This window comes from Pituophis catenifer, unplaced genomic scaffold, assembly GCF_029215685.1.
Source record: "Pituophis catenifer annectens isolate HBS135680 unplaced genomic scaffold, rPitCat1.0.hap2 SCAF_3, whole genome shotgun sequence".
NCBI lineage: Eukaryota > Metazoa > Chordata > Lepidosauria > Squamata > Colubridae > Pituophis > Pituophis catenifer.
Genome location: NW_027256883.1, coordinates 154,303,777 through 154,330,281, shown reverse-complemented (window position 1 = coordinate 154,330,281; position 26,505 = coordinate 154,303,777). Strand labels below are relative to the sequence as shown.

The window sequence follows — 26,505 nt, the reverse complement described above, 5'->3', positions numbered from 1 at the left end:
AAAAATGGTCGTAAGTCACTTTTTTCAGTGCCGTTGTAACTTTGAACAGTCACTAAATGAACTGTTGTAAGTTGAGGACTACTTGTATTAAGTTATAGATATTGGTAAATGAAACAAAAAAAAGGAAATAAAACTGGTAAAAGCAACATGAAACTCAGATTAATGAAGGAGCTAATTACCGTTCCTAATTAGAATGTAGTCAAAGAGTTACCTGTCAGGAATGCTTTAATTTGGATTCCTGCACTAATTAGAGGGTTGGACTAGATGGCCCAAATCGCTCTAAGTTTCTATGCACTGGGAAAATTAATGGGATAGAGATAAATGAATATTATTTCACTGACTTCTTGCACTGTTTTCTTTATTATCTAGCTCTGCATTAAGAAAAAATACAAAATGCTCTCAAATTTCTTTTCTGGTTTATTCCTAAAATACAAATCATAAGAGATGGAGGACAGTAATCAAAACAACAGATCCATATTATTAGTAAAATATAGCCGCTTCTCCTTTTTAAATAAAAGTTTCTTATTCAGGCAACAGCCTTCCACTATTCTGTTTATTCCTAACTCTGAATCCCACACTTTACTACTGCAACAGGAACAGCAACAATACAGAAATCAGTTGGTATTTCAATAAATTAAGATGACCCTACTAAATCCAAATACTTATTTCTTTATAAGCAAAAGCAAAATGATACCACAGTGGAGAAAAGTACACGGCTAAAAGCAAAGCTTAATTTGGAATCTTCAGATGTTGAACAGAATGCATCGTCATGCCATCTCCTCGGATGACTCATTTTCAAAGGAGGAGAAAAATCACTAAACTCATAGATGCCAATTCTAGCATTAACGATTGTGTGATTCTTGAATCCACTTTTCAAACTCCAGTTTAAATTATCTGCGCAACTCCCATGCCCAAGGACGTGGCACTGGCACTGAGTTAAATTTCAAAAGGCCAAAAGCCATAGCTAAGCTAGTTTGGATCAAAAAACCTAATCTATTAAGGATTATTACTGTATGGCCCTAGAACCTGAGTAAGGCTATTAAATAGGGACTTGGCTGAGTCCCTTTAGTATAATTTTTTTCCTTCCTACATAGGAAGTAATACTATTTTTGGTAAGATATACTTAAAAAGGCACTTCAAAATCTGTTCCAAAAAAGCCTTATAAGAATCAAATGGAGATTAAAACCGTTACCATATTTTACTTTTATTCTTTACAATGTAAGAGGAACTTTTTGCTCTCCTCTAAGGTATAATCAGGCAGATATGATGACTTTGAGGTCCATAAGAACAGATACTGAAGATTGAACTCTTTGGCAAGAATCAATACCATAACATTTCAGAAGTTCATTGTAAAAAATAACAGACACACACCACACACACCAAAAGTTGTAGATGAACAGCTTGCATATAGAAATATGTTAATATAACTTTCAGTAATTAATTAGTGAAAGAAGTAATACATATCAAGGAGTCATGTTTTTGAAGATTGTGCTAGTTCTCTTCACTTTCATACTTACTAGTATGTTCTGAAAACACTAATTCTAAGCTTTTGACAAAAAAAAAGCTTTCATCCATTATCATACTGAAGTCTGACATTAGTATTCTTAACACGATCTTGAATAAATGAAAAAACTGATAAAGCTTTTCACTTCCATTAGAGGACTGTTTGAAATTAGCATTTCTTTCAAGAGAAAAGGGTAGCTTATGATATGTTTTCAGATCTGATGGTAAAAAGTAAATGTCATAATAATAATGAATTATGAAAGACCAAATGCAAATATAGAATGCTTTAATAAGATCCAATTTAATAAAGTCTGTAAAAATAATGGACTTTTAATAACACAGGTCACAAAAGGCAAAACAGTGGAAATTCTGAGGACTAGCCACTAGCAGAGGCTTATTAATTCTTAATTATGTTCATGAAAGGCAACTTAAATCGTGTATTTTCTTATGCCTTAGGATAATATTTTAGGTAACAACTGATCTGAAAACTACCTGATGAGCATAAGCCTTTTTGTCCCATGCTTTAGAAGGTAAATCTATCTGAAAAGACAAACGGCATTAAAATGTCACAGGCTGAAAAGCATTTGATATGAACATCCAAAACAGAATCACAACACTTAATTTTTATTTTATTAATAAAAAACCATCTATGCTTCAGAAATCTAGAATGATAAATAAAAATCCTTGATTCCAAAGTGAGCATGATTCTGAGAACTATTAAAATATGAGGACAAAATTGAGTCAATTTTGTCCTCAATTTTTTATTTAAATAAAGCCAATAACACAAAATTGAGTCAATTTTGTGTTATTGGCTTTATTTAAATAAAATATGTCATCTCAATATGCAAGTTACTAACTTTTTAGTAAATAATCAGATGTGATTAATAAGTAGTTCAAAAGTTAAGAGCAATTATAACATGATGTCCTACATGTGCTAGTTGGCCATTTCTGCTATGTGGAAACCACTGAGTGGCATGAAAGATCTTCTGGTTTTATTGGGAAGTATTTAGCAAGTTCGCTTTCAGGGTGAGGTAGGGTGAGTTGGACTCTGGACTCTTGATTTCTCAGGAAATTGTCTCAAGAAGTCATCCTGGTCGAACCAATTGCTAAGTTATATATGCCATGCTCAGTAGACTCAGTAGACTACTTAGATAAATTATATGATTTATACTCAAAAAGAAACTTTTAAATTTTAGAGAAGTTTGAAAATACCTATTTGATGTGACCAAATCCAATTTAGCAGACTAAATATTTGAAGAAGAGCCCTAGTGCTCTTTAAACATAAGCCAAGAAATGGTGAAATTTATTTCTATACCTATTTATGGTAAATTTACTGTAGAGTTTTTCCAAAGTAAAAGAATACTTGTTGAATATTAAATTTATCCAACTTCTATTTAATATGATTAATTTTATACTGTGCAAAGTCAATATGTCTCATTAAAATGTGAATAAAGGAATAACATTTTATGCTATTAATATTTAATTTTTAAATGTAGAACTGGAAGCTATGTTTTATTTATTCATGACATGAGTATCTTAGCCAATTTTACATGCCATCCACTTAGTCCTGCCTTTCTTTGAAGACAATTGTTACTTTTGACTGGGTTCTTGGAACATTTCTTGCTACATCCTTCTGTGTGTAATAACTGGTCAGAAGCACTCTATCTTTGGTTAGAAACTTCTTTAAAAATTCTTAAATTTCCATTATTTGGAGTCTGTCACCAAAGTCGCCCTTTATCAGATAACTTGCAGAGCAGCCTCAACCAAATCTGATCAGTTAGAATAACATAAGGCTGTTGGTCTACATAAGTGAAGCAAAGGTTAGTTTATACATTATTTTTATTTACAGTTACCATATGATGGTACTAGACATTTGGTATTTATGCTAATGTTTCTATCCTGAGCATCAGTTTACAATTATTGTATGTTTTCATACTATTATTATGCAACTGGAAAACAATAACAATATTCTCTATATGATATGGAAAGACAAACTACAAACTTTAAACCTGAATGGAGAAGCGAAGATTATGTACTTGTATGGATAATTATAATACAGAGTGATCTTTAGTTCACCCATCACAACAATCATGCCCATTTTGAAGGCCCCTATCTCCTTGTAAAACATATTCAAAACATACAGCAAACTATCATCTCAAAGCATACTAGGTGATGTCCTTATTCAATGGACATTGCCTTACTAACAATTCATGCATTATTGGAAGAGAGGTTATATGAAGAGATAATCACCTTCCATCCTGCCCCTTTGTTCTTAATGTTTTGCTACTGGGAAACCATTCACAAGTATAATCCTCAACAATGCTACTCAGTAATTATGACTAGATGACAAACAGATATGATCAATTTATGAACCTGTTTTGAAACCCTATACTAATAAAGTCATTAGATGCTGCCCTTGCCATGATCCTTCTAAAAGCTTCTGAAATTACAAGAACACACAGCACTGTTTGTGGAAACAATTGCTGATTGCAGAATGCAAACCTTGAGTTTAACCATGCTGCAAATTGATCTTGACATTCTGTTAAGACCACTGCTAAAATCAAAAGCAAAGGAGAAAAGGAGAAAATGAGCGGGTCGCATGTAATCAAGAAACAGGAGGATTCCCTTCTATGCTTCCTCCTCAAAATAAGACATACACAAACTTGCCTGCTGTTGGTGTATCTTTCTTATTTAAGACAAACATTAAGTAGATTCCTGACCTTAAGTACTTATAATCTTTTTCTTTTGAAAGTAGAATGAGACAGGACTTTGAACATCTTGACAAAATAAAACTAGTTCTTGGCAGCCTTCTCACAAAAAGTCCAAAACAAGGATGACTGTATGAACAGCAGTTTTTTCTGTATAAGATGTTTTTATTGAATGTTTTCATTCTCTTAAAAACCTCAAGAAACGAAGTTGGAGGAGTGATGCTTAAAACAGCTGTTGCATGGTTTGAGATGGTCAAAGCACTGTTGTTAAACTGGGGAGATCCAATTTTAATTTCCTATTTGATGATAGAGCTCACTGGTGAGCACAATTTACCTCAGAAATTACTATTATGAGGAAAAAGTAAAGGATAATTCCATTTATATTGTCTTCAGCTTTTGCTAAGAAAAAAAATAGAATGTAATCCTAATAAACAATAAAAATCATGCCGGGACATCTTCCTGCTGTTGGAAATGCGGTTACAGTAATGGAACTTATTTTCACCAATGGTGAACCTGCCCGCAGGTGGTTAAATATTGGAAAAAAATGCGGCAATGGATTTTGGAAATTACACAGATCAATTTGGAATTAAGGCCCGAGATTTTCCTGTTGGGAGCAAAACCTTTGAATGTTAAATCAGGTATATGGTTCTTGTTGATTCACATTATTACTGCAGCAAGATTAGCGTATGCGCAGGAGTGGAAAAATCAATACTTACCAATGGATTTGAAAATAATATATAAAATTAATGAGTGTGCGGAATCAGATAGATTAACTAGATTGATCAATGGTAAAAAAGATTCAGAATTTTATAACAGTTGGAAATTATGGTACGATTGGTCCAGAAAAGGTGGGATAGAATAGATATATGATGATGTATATATATGATGGCAAGTATGTATGTATAAAGGAATGACTATATTTATGGACAATGTATCACATTACACCATGGTGGCAGGATTGTATATTTCATTTGTGTATTGATGCATAGAATATATTAATAAAAATTATTAAAAAAACAACAATAAAAATCATGTCCAGTTGTTATACTGAGCATATAAACATTAGAAACAGTTAAACATCACAATAAATGTCTCCCTCTGCCTGTGACTTCTTAAAATAGCCTTTTTAGTTTCAGTTTATTAAAATATACAATCGTAGATCCAATACAAACACACAAAATTTTTAAAAAGTAGGTATTTTTTTATTAAATACCTATTCATGCCTAAGCATGCACAACGGGAGAGCGATCAAGTCCTTCTAATTGTTGGTATATTTTAAAATGTGGCTATAATTCTAGAGACTTCCCCATTCTGGTCATTTAGTAGTTATACATGATTGCTACTTGAGAATGATCTGGTAGTTTGTAATAAGTAGGAAGATGGTAGCTAGGGAAATTCTGAAGTATGTATGGTACTATTTCAATTTCAGAGTCTGAGCAGATACATGAATGCTCTTGATAAGGAACAGCATTGAATCTGCCCAAAAGGATCGTTGGTCTTACCTGATACGTTCCTTCTCGTTGAGTGGAGACAGCAGCCAGCGTGGTAGTGCCCATCCAATCAGCTTGAAGGACTGAGCCTGTCAATTATTCTTAGTCCCGCCTCTGTTGCCGGGCAGCCCAGCTTTGGCGAAGACTGGAAGACAGACTCGGTGTGTGGGACAAGAAGAAACAAGGTAGAAAGACAGAAAAATGCCGAGTCCAGCTTGAAGAAGAAAGGGAAGGGTCTGGCTGCTGTCTCCACTCAACGAGAAGGAACGTATCAGGTAAGACCAACGATCCTTCTCCATTGAGAGTGGAGACAGCAGCCAGCGTGGGACATACCCAAGTTCACTGTCCCGGAGTATGGGGGGGATTACGCTGGACCGCATTGTCCTCTCCGGCAACAACTCTTTGGAGAACTCGACGACCAAACGAGGCTTCAGCTGATGCAAATTGGTCGAGTTTGTAGTGTCGGATGAAAGGACTAGGAGAGGTCCAAGTGGCCGCCCTACAAATTTCCAGCAAGGAAGCCTGTGTAGCCCAAGCTGCCGTCGTAGCCGCGCTGCGGGTGGAGTGAGCTGTCAAGCCTGAAGGGCGCGGGAGGGATCTAACATCATAGGCTGTGGCAATAGTCTGGCGAATCCAACGACCGATGGTTGAAGGAGAGACCTTACTGCCTTGAGATGTAGGTAAGAAGGAGACAAAAAGCGACTCCGAACGACGGAAAGGAGCCGTCCTCTTCAGGTAGATTCGCAGCGCCCGCCGGACATCAAGAGAGTGCCAACGACGTTCCCGAGGATGCGTGGGCCGAGGGCAGAAATTTGGCAGGACAAGTTCCTGGGCCCGGTGGAAAACAGAGTTGACCTTCGGCACGAATGTAGGGTCCAAACGGAGTACCACTCGGTCTGCATGGAAGACACAAAGGTCCGAACGAGTGGACAAGGCGGCGAGCTCAGATATGCGGCGAGCCGAAGTAATGGCCACCAGGAAGGCAACCTTGCATGTGAGAAGTCTGAGACTGGTGGTCCGAAGTGGTTCGTACGGGGAACACGTAAGAGACTGCAAGACCAGAGGAAGATCCCAGGTCGGATAGCGATGCAGAACAGGAGGACACAAGTTCTTTGCTCCCCGAAGAAAACGGCGGATCAAGGGGTGTTGAGCCAGAGACGACAAGGAGCCGCAGGTAAGTACCGAAGATAAAGCTGCAATGTGCCGGCGGAGAGTGTTAGGAGAGAGACCCTGGGAGAGACCCTTCTGCAAAAACATCAGAATATGTATAATTGACGGTTGTAGAGGCGAGACACCGCTCTGACCACACCAGTTGCAGAAACTCCGCCAGGTGGCAGAGTAAATGCGTTCCGTAGAAGGCCGTCGGGAAGAAAGCAAGGTGTGCACAACATCTGCCGGGACTTGTACCTCTCTCAAAGTGCACCGCTCAATCTCCAAGCGGTTAGATTGAGCCAGGCCGGGTCTGGGTGCTTCAGGGCGCCTTGCGAGAGAATATTGTCCGAGAGAGGAATGCGCCACGATGGGGTCACCGATAGGGACACGAGGTCCGCAAACCAGGGTCTCCGAGGCCAATGAGGAGCCACAAGGATCACTTCCGCTCGCTCGGATAGAATCTTGCGGATGACCCTGGGAAGAAGGGCCGTTGGGGGAAATGCGTACAGAAGGCCCGACGGCCAAGGAGTCCGAAGAGCGTCGACGCCGGCCGCTCGAGGATGTGGGTACCGTGAAAGGAACAGCGGAAGCTGAGAGTTCTCGTGAGTCGCGAACAGGTCGATCACTGGACGGCCGAAGCGAAGAGACAGTTCTTGGAAGAGGAGCGGGAGGAGGCGCCATTCCGCGTTGTCTATCCGCCGACGACTCAACCAGTCCGCTTGAACATTCTGTACCCCGGAGATGTGTTCTGCCCGAAGGGAACACAGGTGGCGCTCTGACCAGATCCCCAATGCGACTGCCAGGGTTAGAAGAGACTTCGACCTGGTGCCCCCCAGTTTGTTCAAATGAGCCTTTGCGGCGACATTGTCCGTGAGGACAAGGACGTGGGTTCCGGAGACCAGATGACAGAATGACTTTAGAGCAAGGAAAACAGCCTTCAGTTCCAGCCAATTGATGGGATGCCGAGCTTCCGAGGGTGTCCAAGTCCCTTGAGCCAGATGACCTTGGCAATGGGCTCCCCAGCCCAGAAGACTGGCATCTGTCGTCACCACCACCCTCGAGGGCTCGAGGAAGAAGCAACCCGCTGAGAGAGCGGGGGAGCGCCACCACCGGAGGGATCTTCGTACCGCAGGAGGAAGAGGGATCGGCTTCGATGAAGTGCCTCTGCCAGCCTTCTGCAAAGGCAAGAGAAACCATTGGAGTTCCCTGGCGTGAAGTTGAGCCCAGGGAACAATAGCTATTGCGGATATCATCTTACCTAAAAGTTGAGACAAGACATAGGGAGAAACCACCCGACTCCCCTCAACTCGGGAAATCAACTGCCTCAGACTAGCTTGCCTATCGGGAGAAAGAAAAACTCTGCCCTGAAGAGAGTCAATTAGGGCACCCAAGTGCACTAACCTAGTGGAGGGGGAGAGATGGCTCTTCTCCAAATTAACAGAGAAACCGTGAGCTGCCAGCGTCTCAATCGTCATACGAATATCTAAGGCAGCCTGTTGCACAGAAGGAGACAACAGCAGAATATCATCTAAATAACACAGGAGGCGGACTGAACGGAGACGGAGCTGAGCCGCCAAGGCAGCTAACACCTTCGTAAAGGTGCGGGGGGCAGAAGAAAGGCCAAATGGGAGAGCCCTATATTGGTAGTGTGCTCCGTTATAACAAAACCTCAAAAACTGTCTATGGGATGGTAGGATAGGGATATGAAGGTAGGCCTCGGTTAGGTCGATGGAAGAGAGGAGGTCGCCCCTCCGAATACCGTCCAGAATAGACTTCAATGATTGCATTTTAAATTTTCGGTACACGACGTATCTGTTTAAACGTTTAAGGTCCAGAATAGGACGCCACCCCCCCGATGATTTAGGGACTAGAAACACCCTTGAATAGAATCCCGAACCTTCCTGACCGGGAGGCACAGGTTGGATAGCCCTGATAGACAGGAGATGCTGAACCGATGAGTCCATGAGGGACCTCCTAGCGGAGTTACGAGAAATCGGACAGCAAACAAAGGTGTGAGGGGGGGGGAGCGACAAATTCAATGGCCAACCCAGATCTTAAGGTGGCGTGGACCCACTTATCCGAAGTGGATTCTTCCCAGACCGCGGCAAAAAGGCCCAATCTGCCGCCAATGGGAGGATCCAAAGGGCAATCATCGACGGCGACGGGCGAAACGACCTCCTCCCCCTCGAAAGGGCCGCTTGAAGTTAAAGGGACGCCCTCTGAATGACCTATCAGAAGAACCCCGCTGCCTGCCGAAAGACCCATCTCTCCTAAATGTGGGAAAGGGAGAAGAATAGGAGGACCCCCCATCCGCACCTCTGGAGGAAGAACGAGAGGGGTAAGGTGAAAAACGGGGCGCTCCTCTCCGGAAAACAGCTGCTAACACCTTCTTTTTGTCCCTGGTTTCTGTGAGGAAGGGATCTAAAGCGTCCCCGAAAAGCTTCGTGCCCTTAAAGGGAACCGAAGCCAATCGCCACTTGTGCCTGGCATCAGCCTGCCAGTGACGGAGATACAACAAACGACGAGCCGTGACAGCCGAGGCCAAAGATTTTGCGGAGAACCTGGCAGCATTCAGAGTAGAGTCGGCTGAAAATTGGACGGCCGCCACAATTTTATTCAGGTCTTGTCTGATACGAGTGTCTCCGGGGGCCAGCTTTTCTTGTAACTGACGTAACCAAAGTAACGTTGTCCGATTGAAGAAGGATGCCGTAGTAGTTGCTTTAATCGCCCAGGAGGAGCTTTGAAAGGCCTTTTGAAGAACCTGGTCAGATCTGCGTTCCTCAGGGCGGAGACCTTCGTCCGGCTCGCCTGGAACATTGGAGTTAGGAAGAAGGGCTGCAACTGGGGCATCCACCGAAGGAATCTGAAGAAGAGCCTCAAGATCCGAGGATACTTGGAAGTTTCTTTTGTCATTAGAAGAAGGTAGGGGGGCAGATGCCGGGGATTCCCACTGTCGTTTCACTACGTCCAGAAAGAGAGGAGGAGTAGGAACAGATGTTATCGGCCTAGCTGGTTCCGCGAACATCGGGTCCAAAGATCCAGAGGAAGACTCAGGAGGTACCGGATCAGCGTTTGGGGAGGATAAACGGGCCGTATTAACAGCCTTGAAAAGCAATGATTTGAACAAGGCCTGAGGAAAGAGACCTGTGAAAGCAGGCTGATCCGGGGGAAGGTTCTCATCTTCCGACAGGTCAGAATCAGGATCTCCTTCGTCGATGAAGGCTGAAGGATGACTGTAATGGGAAGAAGTAGGAGAAGCGGAGCGGACTGAATGAGAACATCCTTCGTCACTGTGGTCCACTGGAAAGGGAGAAGGCTCTCTTACCGATCCCTGTCGACTGGAAAAACCCGAACGGGCAGCCAAGGACTTTTGAACCGCTGCTTCAATCATCTGCTGCAGCTGATCAGGAGGAACGAGTGGATCCAAAGGGCGGGCAGGGACAGAATCAGACGAAAGAGCCACCTGTACTGTTGATGGATCAGGAACCGGATGCTGAAGAACTGAACCAGGACCCCACAAATTTTCCTCAGAAATAGTCACTGGACAATCTTGCAGAGACAGCTGGTCAGGAGTAGGCGAATGGGGTACGGAGGCTGGAGGAGGATTAGAAGGAGCAGGTGGCGGAAGAGTGGAAGGAGGCAGTTGAGCGCATGCCTTGTCACATAATCTGGTCAAAACTTTGTCTCTACGTTTTTCCGCTTTGGAAGAAGAGGATGATAAATCACGAGAGGAAGACTTGTGATGGGAGCGTGAGGCCTGAGAGGACCTGGAATGAGACCTGGACTCTTCCATAGGAGATTGCTGGGTAACAGACGTGGAGTCTGATTGGCCAACTCCTCCTGCACTGGCCTTCCGGCCGTGCTTAGACTTAGAAAGGGCCTTAGGCATAGCACACAACAAGGTTATAATAACACTCCCCCCGCTCACGCACCAGACAGTGTCTTAACAATCAGATCCTGAACAGATATCAGGGAGCGAAAGGAACTCCACGGGAAAAAAGGCCTCGAGTAAACTGTTTCTTAATTAAAGCAACCCAGGCCCAACAGATTAAAATGGGAGCGTAACAACTCCACGAGCTGGAGGGTTGGTGGGGGGAGGGAGGCCGTTTGAATGTGAATGAATGGAAGGCAATCAGTTAAACAGGCAATAGACAAATTAAGGCCACAGTCCTGTGACCGTTGTAATCAAGAGCACGGGTGGGGGCGCGAAGCTCCACTAATCTTCAATAGTGGCCAGCGCCTAAAGCAGAAATCGCTGTAGCAGGGAAAAAGGGGGGGGGGGCGTGAAGCTCCACAAGGCGCACTCTGGAAGGCCTCCGGGATCGGGCCACAGAAAACCAGAAGGGGGGGGCGCGAAGCTCCTCAGCTGCAAACACGCAGCGAACAAACTGTTTGGTCTGCTTAGAGAGGCCACGAGGCAATTACAGAAGGCTGCAGATAACGTGCACAATGGAGTAGAGGTGGGGGCGCGAGGCTCCTCAGCAGAATCACACAGTCTCCACGCTTTGCATTTAAATAAATCCTGAAGGGAGCGAGCCGGCAGGGAGTGATAGCAGGAGAATCGCCGGCCGCTAATTAACGTTCTCCTCCAACGGCGGGAAATTCCTCTTGACTCAAAATGGCGGGCGCCGCTATTAGAAAGCCCGCCGAAACCGCCGATGATAGAGGGGCGAGGAGATCGCAGCCGGGAGGATGTCCCTCGAAGATCAATGCCCAAGGAAGCCCTCCCTGGAGGAGAAGAAGGGCAAGGGGTCCCCACGCCCCTGGCAGAGCCAGGGAGACTGAAGTTAATAAAGGGCTATTTCTTACTCACAAACTTATAACACTCGATGTCAAGACGGTCCAAGTCAGCCAGAAAGATTAGTCAATGTCCAAATCGAAGCCCAGAGCACAGTCAAACAGTCCAAGTCCAAAAACACGAAAAAATCCAACACTAAAGGGGTAAAAGGAGAATTTAGCCAGAGAGAACGTCCCACACACCAGCCAGCGCTGAAGGACTGAGCCAAAGCTGGGCTGCCCGGCAACAGAGGCGGGACTAAGAATAATTGACAGGCTCAGTCCTTCAAGCTGATTGGATGGGCACTACCACGCTGGCTGCTGTCTCCACTCTCAATGGAGAATTACTACTCACGGTACAATATCCAGATGAACCAATGTGAAGGCCATCCTGAGATGGAAATAATATATTATACAAATATTTAGGAATAGTAAAGGGAGAGTGGTGAGTTCATTATAGTAGAGATGTGAAGTATTGATATTATTTCTTTGCAAATTGAGAACTAATTTTTTTACTTATGCTCTCTCCATGTATACCTTGGCATGTATTCATGCTATGCATAGTATTTCTCTTCCCTTATATATATTAAGGATTACAAGTGATGATTGAAAGAAATTTAGAAATACATCATAGAATGATGCCATTCCACCAGACCATTTCTTAATATTGAAGATATTGAGGTCTCAAGATAGTCTGAAAATTATCTATGTAATTTCAACAATAATTTCAAATATCCCAAAGCATGAATTTCCATTTCAATGTTTTATACTTTTAAAAATGAGGAAATCTATTTTGAATTCATTAATGACACTGAAAATAATTCTTAGGGTCTGTCACTACAAAGAAGGCTGCAGGTGATAAGAAATAGATTATATCGTACAACTGTAAGATGAAATTCCTACAATGATTTATCAAGAAAAGTATGTTAATTTTGCAGCAATACATTTTAAGCAAAAGAATACACTACACTGATAATAATTTGCCAGGCTAAATCTATTAGCATTCAAAATATAAATAACTATTTCATGTATATTGCTTATTTGTTACATTGTATGTATACCTTTGTGCCAGATTAAGATGGCACACAGGCGAAGGGAAATAGTGACAGCTGTTCCTAAATCACTTAACCTTTTTTTTTAAAATAGTGCTGCAACATTGTGTATTAGGCTCAGTGGTTAAAGATGCTGAGCTTGTCAGCTGGAAAGTCAGAGCAGATTCGAGACCTGAGCACTGTGTGATGGAATGAGCTCCCATCCTTGCCCCACCTCCGGCCCACCTAGCAGTTCAATAGCAAGCAAATGCAAGTAGATAAATAGGTACCACTTAGGTAACAGCATTCCATGTGCCTCGGCATAGTCATGCTGGCCCTGTGACCACGAAAATGTCTTTGGACAAGACAAGCTTCCTCAGTTAAGAAATGGAGATGAATACTGCCCCCTAGAGTTGAATATGATGGGATGGGGGAAACCTTTATCTTTATTAATATTAATAATGCTAAAAATACTTATAGTATTAAGAACAATATCCAAGGCTCCCTTAAATGACTTACAATTACTATTTAGCAATATATCTTTTTCGTAGGCTTTTATGTGCATATTCTTTCTAGCCAAGTTTTACCTACGTAAGCTATGATGTTATGCAGCCCTGGTTGCATATATATGGATTTTCTCCTGCGTAAAATTGGAAGTGTCTTGGCAACGTTTCGACGAAGTCTCATTCGTCATCTTCAGGCTGGTGTTTTCGGCTTCGTGCTTCTAGGAGCAATGTGACACCTCCAATTTTACGCGGGAGAAAACCCAAATAACCAAAGACCTATATACAAACACCCGCGAAAACCTCAGAAAACATATATATATATATACATTTTTAATATATATATATATATATATATATATATATATATATATATATATATATATATATATATATATATATATATATACATATATATATATATATAAATTTTCTTACTTCTTCGTAGGGTCTATGTGTGTTTTTCTTCTAGCCAGGTTTTCCCTCACTGCTAGGTGGGAGACCTAAATAGATCCATTTCTAGCTCGTTAGCTTTCATCAGTAGGCCACACCCATCTCCTCCCTGTAAAGGCATAGTATCAATTTTCTTACTTCTTCGTAGGGTCTATGTGTGTTTTTCTTCTAGCCAGGTTTTCCCTACGTAGCCAAGGTTTTTTTTGTAGCTCCAGCTCAGTTTAGGTCTCCCACCTAGCAGTGAGAGCTTGCTAGGTGTTAGAAAAGAAAAAAGCCCAGAACCGAGTAGATGAGATTCTACTGAGCTGGAGCTACAAAAAAAACCTTGGCTACGTAGGGAAAACCTGGCTAGAAGAAAAACATATATATATATATATATATATATATATATATATATATATATATATATATATATATATATATACATATATATATATATATACATTTTTAAACATTTTTAAATGAAATATATATTTCATTTTTAAAATGATTTTAAAAACTATTTAAAAACTTTCCAAAAGTAATACCCAAAAGGCAGCTAACTTGAAAAGGCCTGGATGAACAGGAAGGTTTTGATTAATGTTTTATTCAATTATTGAAGAACTTCAGGGAAAAATCCAAATCAATATAAAACACTTTTAAGAACCCTAGTTAACTATTATAGTCAACAACAGAATTAGTACACAATAAAAAATACAATAACCAATATACATATTTGAATCTGAACTTGCTTCTGAAATGAAAGCAGCTCAGCAGCCAGCTCAGCCTCCAGAAGAAAGACATTCCAATCAATGGATGGAAAGGCTCTCTCTTGAGACCTCACGTAATTTATAGCCCTCAAGTACAGAATCTTCAGAATATCTTAATACCTGGGCAGGTATATGAGCATCTAGCTGACTAATCCAGATTGCATTCAATTTCAGAGTCATCTTCAAAAGCATGTAGCATTTATTTCAGTAGCATAGGGAAAATTAATGGTACCTGGACTAAGAAGATATTTTATGTTAAAAATGAGTAAATGTGGACTAGGCTACTTCTGGTTCAAGAACTATTGAAAACTTCGAGGTCAGAAAGTCTGGCAAAAGACTCTGAGCTAGTATGGCCACTTTAGCTTTGAACGGCAACAATGAATCTAGGAGAACTTTTATTTCTGATCTTTCAGACAGATTCAGCCTCATCCAAAAGAGGTTGATTACTGGAACTTGGAATATTGTACCCATTGGCTTTTATTGCCTTTTATCAAATATAGTAGCTTCAAACTTAAGAAAAGTGGACTGGAAGAAGTTTGTAGGAAGGAAGTTTTTTGCATTTCTTCTTTCCAAACTATTGAACATAAAAAAGTCATGCTATCTTAGCTGAAAGTTTGTGGATTTAAATGTACAAGTTTAAATATCATACTTATACTGATATATATTTCATGTTTTTTGTAATAAAAGTATTTTATCCATAGCCAGCCATTCTTTCCTAAACCATTTGAAGGCTCTGTAACAGAACAACAATCCCATTATTATGTATAAATAAAAAAAAAATATTTGTGTACAACAATTGTTGTACAGTACATGACAGTACAAAACCGAAATATGTAGATTTAAGCATCTTACTGTACTTTTCAATCAGGGTTCTAGACCTGCTGAAAATAGCTGTGCAGCCTAAGCAGGCTCTTTATTTAGCATTTCTAAAAGTGTCATAAGGAGTTAATAAGACCCAGCTGTACAAACTCTTTCTGCTAAGCAGCTTCTGTTGCTTTGGTCACCACAGGTATCGCAGTAACCTGTAAACTCTTATAACTAGTGTATCAAAGTTGTGCTACTTAATAGATCTTAAGTAAAACACAACAAAGCTTTGACATGCTGCTTATTGTCACTCATAAAAAAAACCTCCCTCAGACATAGTTTTTTAGAAGAGAGTATAGCACAATTTTTTGCGATTGTAAAATAAAAGAAACCAGAGAATTAAAAAGAGACTAGAACAATATAACAGCAGGTCATCAACTGAACTTAGCCACTGCAGATGGTTTACAAATAGGGTTTCCATCCACAGCAAGTTGTAGGATGAAAGGAAAGGAGACTCCCCATTTCTTGTAAATGGCAATAGTATAAGATTAATCCAATCTCTTGTCCACATATTTTGTTCCATTGAAAAAAAAAAACTATAGTTGCTCCATTTATAACTACCTTTGAGACTACATTTACTTTAATGGTAATAAAAACAAATGAATGCCAGTTAATCTCAACCAAAATTAAAATTAAAATGTGCAAGTTAGTGAACTATTATGCAGAAACACTACATATTTTAATCTTAATTTGGAAAGTTTGTTAGGTAGAGAGCTGAAATGAAAATAAAGACTCTAATGGAAGAGTGAAAATATCTTTTAAACCACACAGTATATATTAAATTACAGTTATCATTTACAATATGAAATGAACCTTTTAAGTGGCTAAAAACTAAAAGTTCACTAATCATAAAAAATATTATATCTATATAAAATCACAGTTCAGGCAACATTATTAAATGACATTATGATGAATGATGCAATATGCATATTTCATGTATTATGATGGATGTTTTGGAAAAAGGAATTGCCAGGGGAGATTTTATATACAATGAAAGGTCTTTGTATGATCTCATGAGAATATTAAAGCATTTATTATATAATGCCTTATTATTTTATTGAAAGTCAAATGGATCAAGTTAAATCAAGTTTTAGGCCCAAAAAATCTTTGTGAGACTAAATTTTACTTGCTATATTGATTAAGCTATTTGTGTACTATAAGCTATTACTAGCTAGTCACTGGTGCATTAATGTTTGTATATCTAATGTTTTGTTGTAGTACACTTGCATATCTATGTTAACAGAGAATCCACATATCTCGTTAGGATAACTGAGGAGGCAATGACTTCCATGTATTTGACAGATGCCCCTCTCGTCAAAATTTTGCAAGCCCTTTCTTCACTAAGTCCCCATATTACAATGTTATGGATCACTACACTCTCTTCCACAGGAAGCTCTTTCTCTCCTCCAAACCATCTGTGAACTAATTTTCTGAATATAGATGCTGATTAAACTTCTTAAAAGTTCTATGGCACCAAGAGAGATTGCATCCAGGATACTCCCATTTCTTTCACAAGTCCCTTCATTTCTCCTGTTTTCCCATCTGCTAGTTCCTGCTGAGAGATGGAAAAGATTGGTCTGGAAGAATGATGGAAGAACAGAAGGGGAAAGAAGTTGACAAGGGATGCTGTATTCTCTGCTTCAAAATAATTTATTGTACAATTAGGAGAAGTATAAATACCACCTCAAAAGTAGACCATTAACAACGTTGTTTTAAATTGATTAACAAAACGAATGTATGCATGCATAAATGGAATTATTGGAATTACTTCAAACTTAAGCAATCATATGAATTATTTTTAAATGAAAGTATGAACCTGATTGTATTATAAAAAGTCTTAGAACTCTAAAATAGTTGACTATTTTGCTTGAATGTATTAAAAGACTTTATAATATAGTTGAAATCTTATGAAATTATTTCTCTTTTCCCCTCAGTAAATTTTTTCTCCTCCCTTGTCCTTATGCACATTCAAATCTATTCTATAAGGTTAGATGGCATTCTGGAAAACTGTGAAGGAGATAGTGGGATTGTACTGAGGAAAACAATATTTTTGTCCTGAAAGTAGCATTCTGCTCATGTAGTATGTAGTTTCATCTTAAGCAAAGATAGCAAATTTCTCAGGATTTTAAAATAATCCATTTCAACTTCAACTCACCTTGCTCGATTTGCTTCTTTTGTCATATCCCATGCCCATGTTATAAAGTTCTGACTCAGGTAGGAAACAATAGATTCAGCACAAAGCATTTGAGAGCAGAATACATTAGTCAGCACACTTTCATCCTGGTGGAGGTAGACAGCAAGAAGCTTCCTCTGTAAAATAGAAAAATAGTATTTGGAGAAAGATGGAAATTAATTATAATTTTTACAATATAAATGTAATTCATGTTTTACATCTAATCAAATATTTGAGTTTCAGTACAAAAAGAGCCTGTAGTACAGTGGATTAAACATTGTTATTATCATCTACTGCTTGCAATTACTGCAAGTTCAAATCTCACCAGGCTCAAGGTTGACTCAGCCTTCCATCCTTTCAAAGGTAGGTGAAATGAGGCACCTATTGTGGGGGCAATAAGCTGACTTTGTATAAATATACAAAAGTATGAAGGTTATTGCTTAACGCATTGTAAGCCGCCTTGAGTCTCCGGAGAAGGGCGGCATATAAATTAAAGCAAAAAAAAAAAAAAAAAAAGGTAGAACATATTTCATTGCATTTCAGTCTTCATATATAGACTATCGTTACACAATATAAGTTCCCTTCAGAAGAGTTATAACCATTGCCTGCTGTTTAGAGATTCTGGCAGTTGAAGACTAAGAAAGGAGGTTGGGGAAAGTTGGTATAAACTAGGGTTTTTCAATCTAAGATCTTAAACTAATGCTGATTGAGGAATTCTAGGTATTGGTCTATATGTCTTAAAACTGATGAGATTGAAAAATATTGATACAGGCAAAGCTACCACAAAACAATTATTCCTGGTGGAATTACTGAGGAAGTAGATTAAATGTAGACTATTGGTAGAACTTTAGATAATTAACAAATTTTTGTTTGTACTACAAAATGAAAACATATGATTATATATCCTTGTGATTGTTAATATATTGACTGCTAACCACATTTACTGCAAGTATTGTCTGACTGATAACAAGGCATAATTTTTACCAGCCTTTAAGTAAGGAAAAAAATTCAACAAAAGAATGCTATAGTCAGTGGCAGCCTTGTCTTTCATATAATATACAGTTCTACTTAATTCTAATAGTGGGTGCCTTAATACACATATAATGTAACCTTTTCATCAAATCTTTCTCATATTTACCAACCACATGCATTTTTGTCATAGCTCTATGGAAACAGCAGTCCTGTTAATCCTATTCTCATATTTGTTTCCTGGTTGATTAAATTTAAGTCTTTTTATCTCATAACTTTCTATGGCTGTATAATTATAATTAATTTACACAATATATTACTAGTAAATAGAATAATTTACATAATATCCTAGAGAGGATAATTAACCATCAAATTTGCTCTGAACTACACTAAGTAAACTACACTAAAATAAAATATCTAATACAAAAAGAAGAAAAAAAGCACGTCTTCAAACAATTCTAACACCAAATAATGTCAGAAAATAAACTCAAAGAAAATGTTGGAAGGAGTATGATTTCTTTTTTTTTCCCCCAAGGAGGCTAGAATTGGAGAAACAAAGACCTATATATATAAATAAAAAATAATAATTAAATACAGTTTAATTCCCAGAATATCAGTTGCTGAATAAAATTAACAAAAATCAATATACAGGCACACATAAAATATTAGCCTGCTTTGAGCCATTCTAATTTTCAATTTTCAAAGCTACAATTGAAATACTGTCAGAGAAGACAATGTACCTTATAATGAGGGAGTTGCCATAGAGGCCTAGATTATTTTAATAAGGCTCCAAGTTCCATGAAAAAAGGACTATTTTTTTTTTGCCATGACAATCACAGAATCAACATATTCTGGTAGAGGAGAAATTTGTTATTCGCAGTAATATAGTTACTGCGAATAATACTTCTGTATATGAAAATATCCCAATTTGTTAACATGTCTCTTTATCATGGATATATAATCAATCTTCCATAATATTTTTCGCAATAACAATGTCCATAGTAAACTACTTTGGAATTTGAATTTGAAAACTTTGTAATAATGAGAAAAAGTATGTAATGGGTTATTGGAAAAAATGGCACTAGGCATGTCCAGCTTCAAAATAGTTCTATAAATCATAGCCAAGGTATGGCTATCTTTATTCAAAAATGCCAGTTACAAATAAATTAATGGAAAGTTACATTTGTAATGAATGGTTTATTTTAAATCATTATTAAAAAAAAGTTTGGGAAAATTCTAAGATTTTAAAAAGTATGGAATCATTTGAACAGTAGACTTTGGAAAAGGGATTAGACATTACATTAATGTTTGTCTCCTTTAATTTAAAAAGTTATTCCAAACTAAGTATACATACTGCAGAAAAGGCCACCAATAAGCCTAACATGCACAGTTCCATATAAGTGCAGCCAACAATGTTGACTGAAACTAAACTTGAAAATCCAGGGCACTAATGCACAATATCAGGCAATAAAACAGCATTTCTGTGGTGATATTTAATTTAAAAAAGAAGAAAGAGGCAGGAGAAGATCAGGCACTGTCTGTTTTGGAGGATCAGCCATTCTGCATTTCAAAGCATGGATCCCTGCAATATCCAGGTTACTGTGCTAGAATCTCCACTATTATATAGCAGTTGTAAGAGAGGGAGGGCAAAGATGTGTTTACTCAGTGATTAGGGCCTTAGAATAAGCCGCTAGCTCCTAGAGAGACAGCTCACCATTTATTCATTTGGGCCAATTCACAAAGCCTAGAAAGATTAAACATCCATGCTGAGAAGACAAGCGAATGCAGACGGTGAAAAAGAAATAAAAATTCTTTAAAAACTCTTAGATGACTTCATTATTTTTCCACAAGGAAACTTTAGGAAAGTGTTTAGTTAGAGAAAAACCCACATTGACCTCTCCCTAAACCCTTAATCTTTCCTTTGTGGTGGGACTGCTTTGTGGTAAGCGGATGGCTTTGCTCTCCTCTTTTCACTGAAAGCAGAGAGACAGAAAAAAAAAAAAAACTCTTGAGAAACTCCTTTCGTCCCAAAGAAACAACCCCATGAAACTGTTAAATATAAGAGTCCATGTGAATTAACCTTCCAAAATAAGTACAGTTGAAAGCTATAAATTGGGACCAAATAGTAGAAAACAAGGCAGGTGCACACTTATAGCATATGTAAACAGGGAAATGTATAAAAACATTTAAAAACTACATATGCAGAATTACCAGATTCACAGTGTTTGATTTGTCATTGATAATTGTAGTTGGTTGCATTTGTTCTTGCTACATATGGCAGAAAAATCTAACAGGCTGTCCTTTAAAAGTAGATTTCATGTTAATTCTATTTAAAAATGATATTAGAAATCCGCCAAAATGTTCTGCAGGATAATTACTATTCCCTAAGACTAGTAACAAATCAAAACTACAAACCTGGATTTTCAATAGCAATATACCTATGTAAAACCTCTATACGTAACATAGTAATTCAAATTGTTATGCTTACTAACAGAATCTATAGTTATCTGCCTGGATCTATTGCTCTTCCAACTGATTGAAGAAAAACATCCAGATAAATTTGACATCTAAATAGCTGTCTCTAATGCATTATACAAAGGAATTGCATGGTCTTCACAAAACTAAACAACTGTTCTGGACAAGCAATGAAATAATAAAAACTAGAAAAGGGCCATAAGTCAGAATGACGAGGGGTTCTGGACAGGCTGCCTCTTGTTACTGAAGCCTTTCAGTGAAAATCTCTTAAAGTATTAGGATAATAGGAGCTTTGCTCCTTCAGATCTTCTTCTGTGAGGGGAAGTGAGGTAACAAGATTACTTAAAAGGATATTTTCTATTAAAAGTGTTACTTGTAACAATTGTAACTATTTGGAGAACCTTAGCTTCTACATGTCTATTAAAAAAAAAACCTAATGGGCTTGGGATGGGGAAATTAAAATGTGCCTGTTTTGGGGGGGGCGATGGGAGAAGGCATTTAGCAAATTTCATTTGAGAACGCATTCGAAAGAATAATTGGAAACATCAGAGGTTAGAATCAAAATTTTGTCAACATTTTTATAAAATCTCCAGTATATGTTTTTTTAAAAAAGCAGACTTCCTTTGAAGTAGAATAGTGTGTGATGTAATTAAGAGTAATGCATTTTTATCTTATAAAATGCAGCTATATTGTTTCTACCAGCTTTAAAAAAAGCAGAAAAGTGCAATAATACAACATATGATTATAAAATATTATTTGTTCAGCATAAATTTCAGCAAACTGATAATGCTTGAGTAAAATTATTATAGAATTATATTTTATATATAGCTTTAACATTCACTTTCAGCATGTTTGGGGCAAATTAATTTTAAACTATGGGTATACAGGCATGTATACGTAGTTATTTAACTACGTAGGTTATAGGGTAATTATACATGCCTGCTAAATATCCTGTATCCACAAGTTTGAACCTATGTATCAGAAGCTACATCTATATCCAGCTTCTGCAAATGTATTGGAACTTTCCTTCAGTCTCCACATCCTTCATTATATCCCCAAATCTGTTTTGGAGGTTTGCAGTAGGAAAGAATGTATCCATTCTACCAACAAATACATTTGCCAGCAGAATGACTCTACTATACAAAACCCTATGTTGTTTTGGCAGGTCAGACTGTGTTCCCAAAAAATAAGACATCCCCTGACAATAAACCCTCCCCCTAAAATAAACCCTCCTCTGAAAATAAGCCCTCCTCAATAATAAGCCCTCCCCAAAAATATTTAAATGCATGCACAGCCAGTCCCCCGCCATTTCCTCTGGTTAGGATTAGGAAGACAGAGCTGGAAATCAGGTAAGACAGCAAGAGGAGCCCCGTCTTGCTCCATGCGCCCCAAAATAATAAGACTCCCTGAAAATAAGGCCGAACGCTTATTTCGGGGTTCAAAAAAATATAAGACAGAGTCTTATTTTGGGGGAAACACGATATTCCTTCCTCTTAAGAAAATGGTTCAAGACTGAGATGATATTTCCTATACCCTAAATTATACTAAAGAGCCAGTTTGGTGTAATGGTTAAGGCACCAGACTAGAAACCCAGAGACCATACATTCTAATTCCACCTTAGACACAAAGCCAACTTGTTGACTTTGTTGACCCTGGTACAGTCAACATCTCTCAACCCTAGAAAGAAGACAATGGCAAACCACTTCTGAAATGTAGCCAAGATAACTTCAAGGTCTTATTAAGGCAAGAGTCAAATAGTGACACAAAGACACCTAAATGACAACGAACAATAAAACCTGTAGTCAAGGTTTATTTAAGAACAAATGAGATTTAGACACTTGTATGAATGAACAACATTTTCCACATGCATTTAAAAGAAACAACTAGCACTTAATTAAGGCCACTTAATTGTTCTTTCTAGTTTAATGCAACACAGTCTAAAATACAGGCTGAAGAACTCACAAACTGATCAGATACGGGGTGCTTCTTTTTTCTTGTCATATTCTTTCTCTCAAATTGTCAAGGAAACTTAGTTTTACAAGCCACTGTACTATGGTTTCCATGTGGCACTAGGAATTCCAAAATAACCTATAAAATTAGTTACCAAACAGAAACCTTGCCCACACATATGGCCAATATTACCCAAAATTGTATCTGTCATTAAATTATTGATTTGTTTCAAGTCATGAGGAATGAAAAATAATAATTGATATATTCATAATAGAGCACAGATTACATGCTAGCATTTCATTTTTAAACAATTAAATATTCTATAATAGAATAAAGTATAAATACAATAGAATAAAGTATGCAGGACTGGACAATGCTTTTTCACAAATGTGTATTACATATTTACCAATTAATCTCTCTCCAAATATTATGGTGATAATTGGCATAAATAGTGTGCATGCTAAAAATAATGTATTTTTACAATCCTTGCAGGAGAGAATCTATTTGAATCTGACCCAAATACAATGGAAATCAGCTCCTAACATTTATGCTGAGCCTAAACAAATAAAGTTTCCATTTAAACAAACCAACAGGCAAGTTTATTTGATGCATCCACCGGATCTGCAAACAGAATGAATTAGACTAATTATATAAAATAAGACAAATATATAGTAGATTGTTTAATTTTTTTCCCCAGGCTTTTGAATATTCTCCCTCATGAGAGGGAGATGCATGAATAATTTGTTTTTGTCCATGGAGAGGGGCTTGAGAGACCACAGGAAGAATAAAGCAGGCTTAGGACCTGGTTATCTACGGGACCGCCTGCTACCACCAATAGCCTCCCACCAACCAGTACGCTCCCATAGAGAGGGGCTCCTCCGGGTGCCGTCGGCCAAACAATGTCGACTGGTGGCCCCCAGGGGGAGAGCCTTCTCTGTGGGGGCTCCTACTATCTGGAACGAGCTCCCCCCCGAGATACGGAGGATTCCGGATCTGCGTACCTTCCGTCGCACGCTTAAGACGTTCCTATTCCAGCAAGCCGGCCTGACCTAAACTTCTCCGCTTTTAAATGGGAATTTTAAATTTGGTTTTAAATTATTGGGGTTTTAAATATGGTTCAGTCAAATTTATTTAATTTGTTTTATCTCTATTTTAAGTTTTGTATTTCCATGTTTTATTTTTATGGCTGTTCACCGCCCTGAGTCCTTCGGGAGTAGGGCGGTATACAAATTCAATAAAAACAAAAACAAAAACAAAACAAACAATATGATCAGATTTTTAGACAGATTAATAGCAAACTCTCACCGGCCCAAGAAACTTGAATTTAGGCCTGGTTTGGGGACAAAATTAGACCTGGCTTCCCCAACAAATGTCCTATAGACTGAAAGAAGGAGACGGCAACTATGTGAATTGTGTTTAATCTCTCAGCAGCTTTAGACAGAACTAATCAAAATTTGCTCCTCCGTTTCTGTGTGAGTTTGAAACTGGGGGCAATACAATATTGTAATTCCATTCCCAATGAAGGAATGTTTCACAGACTAATACTGGGAAACTGTATTTCTGCATACTATTGTGTGATGTCTCAAGAATTATTTTTTCTCCAGTACTATTTAAGATGTATATGATACTGCTAGTGGAGACGCTCATCAAGACTCTTGAGGCAAAATATCAATATCCTGATGACTTTCAGCTCTACTTTTCCATAATATCTGAATCAGAAAATGTTCTGCACCATTCTCATTGTACAACAAATGCAAAGGGGACAGAATTCAGGCTGAATTCTGGTAAGACAGAGACCATGTGGTGTCTAAATACAAAAAATTGGGGTGTGTATGTTCTAGATTAGAATATATCCTCTCTATATAGTATAGATTAGAACTGTGATGGCGAACCTATGGAACAGGTGCAACAGGGGGCACGTGGAGCCATGTCGCCTGGCACACCAGCTCAGGTCCAGCGCACATGCGCGTGCCAGCCAGCTGATTTTCGGGCCTTCTGGGCTCACCAGAAGTAGAGAAACAGGCTGTTTTCTGCCTCCAGAGGGCCTAGGGGGGGTGGGGAAGGCTGTTTTCGCCCTCCCCAGATGTATAGAGAGGATCTGAAGCCAGGTGAGAAAGAAAAATGGGCCTACTGGGCCATCGCGTGCCAGGAGCAGAGGGGAGGAGGTTGCGCGTGCATGCGTGGCACATAGAATTATGGGTGTGGGCACGCGCGCGTGCAAACCTCCCCCACCCCTCCTGGCACGCGATGGCAAAAAGGTTAGCCATCACTGGATTAGAAGAATGACTCTAGATTCATTTTTTCATTGAGAGTTTAAAAAATGTATTATCTTAAATATTTATAATAAGTGTACTAACTTTGGTTAGCATACAGGTAGACCTCGACTTATGAACACAATTGTGTCCAAAATTTCTGTTGCTAAGTAAGACAGTTGTTAAATGGATTTTGTCTCATTATACGACCTATCTACAATGTTCTACTTGGCATCTGCTACAATGTCCTACCTATCAATGACTATTTCAGCTTCAACCACAACAATACACAAGCAAACAATAGATACAAACTTAAGGTAAACTGCTCCAAACTCGATTGCAGAAAATATGACTTCAGCAACAGAGTGGTCAATGCTTGGAATGTGACTCTGTGGTTTCTTCCCCCCCCCAAACTTTAACCTTAGACTGTCTACTGTTGACCTCACCCCATACCTAAGAGGTCTTTAAGCACACCAGCATGCCTACCGTCCCTGTCCTAATGTTCCCTTTTATTTGTATCTATCTCATCTATTCATAATTATGTCTATACTTATATCTGTTATCTTAATACATGCTTGATGAAATAAATAAAATAAATAAATAAAAATATCTTGCCACATTTGTTCAGTGAATCATTGCAGGTGTTAATTTAGTAATATAGATGTTACATGAATCTGCTTCCCTAATGACTTTGCTTGTCAGAAGGTCTCAAAAGATAATCACATGACCCTGGGACACTGCAACTGTCATAAATACGGGTTTTGCATATAAAACCCTAAATAATTTGAGATTAGCATTCCTGTCAGATTGCCTTCTGTGATACAGACCTGATACACACCTTACTAAAGCCATGAAATGAAGTCTAGTTCTGTCACAACTATCAGATTGTAATCTTATGGTTAGACAGATGATCAGATTTCTTCACAGTCATATCCACCCCATTCCAGCCACTTATGGAATGCTTTCTAAATAATTATACCAATGACCAGCAGAGATCTTAGCTGTCACAAACCATTACTTGGCAGTGTAGTCTTTTTGTGATAGTGTAGGGCTTTTCAGCAATTCTGATGCAGATAATCTCTACAGTTCTGCTTTGACCAAGTGAAGCATTGACAATAACCATATCAATATTACAACAGATAATTTAATATAATAATATGTACTTTAGATAGTAATCAAGGGTGAAATCTAAAATTTGTTACTACCGGTTCTGTGGGCGTGGCTTGGTGGGGGTGTGTAATGCGGGCGTGGCCTTTTTTTTTTTTAACTTTTAAAACCATTTTTTCTACAACCTCTTCAACTAAGAGGTTGTAAAAAAATGCTTTCAAAAGACTCTGCCAATCCAAGCTGAGTTCCCTGATCGGCAGGGGCTTTTTAAAAAAGCCTCTGCCGATCAGGGAACTCAGCTGGGATCGTCAGCGCATTTAAAAGAAAAAAAGGTTTTTTTTTTCTTTTAA

At 38.7% G+C, this 26,505-nt stretch overlaps 1 protein-coding gene across 1 annotated transcript in view; it reads right to left on the bottom strand.

The window, feature by feature from the left end:
* Positions 1 to 26,505, bottom strand: part of FAF1 (Fas associated factor 1) — a 198,552-nt gene that overhangs the window by 50,155 nt on the left and 121,892 nt on the right. The window contains exon 13 of the mRNA XM_070939550.1: positions 17,385 to 17,539. Coding sequence (XP_070795651.1) covers positions 17,385 to 17,539 — 155 coding nt within the window. The remainder of the gene's footprint in view (positions 1 to 17,384; positions 17,540 to 26,505) is intronic.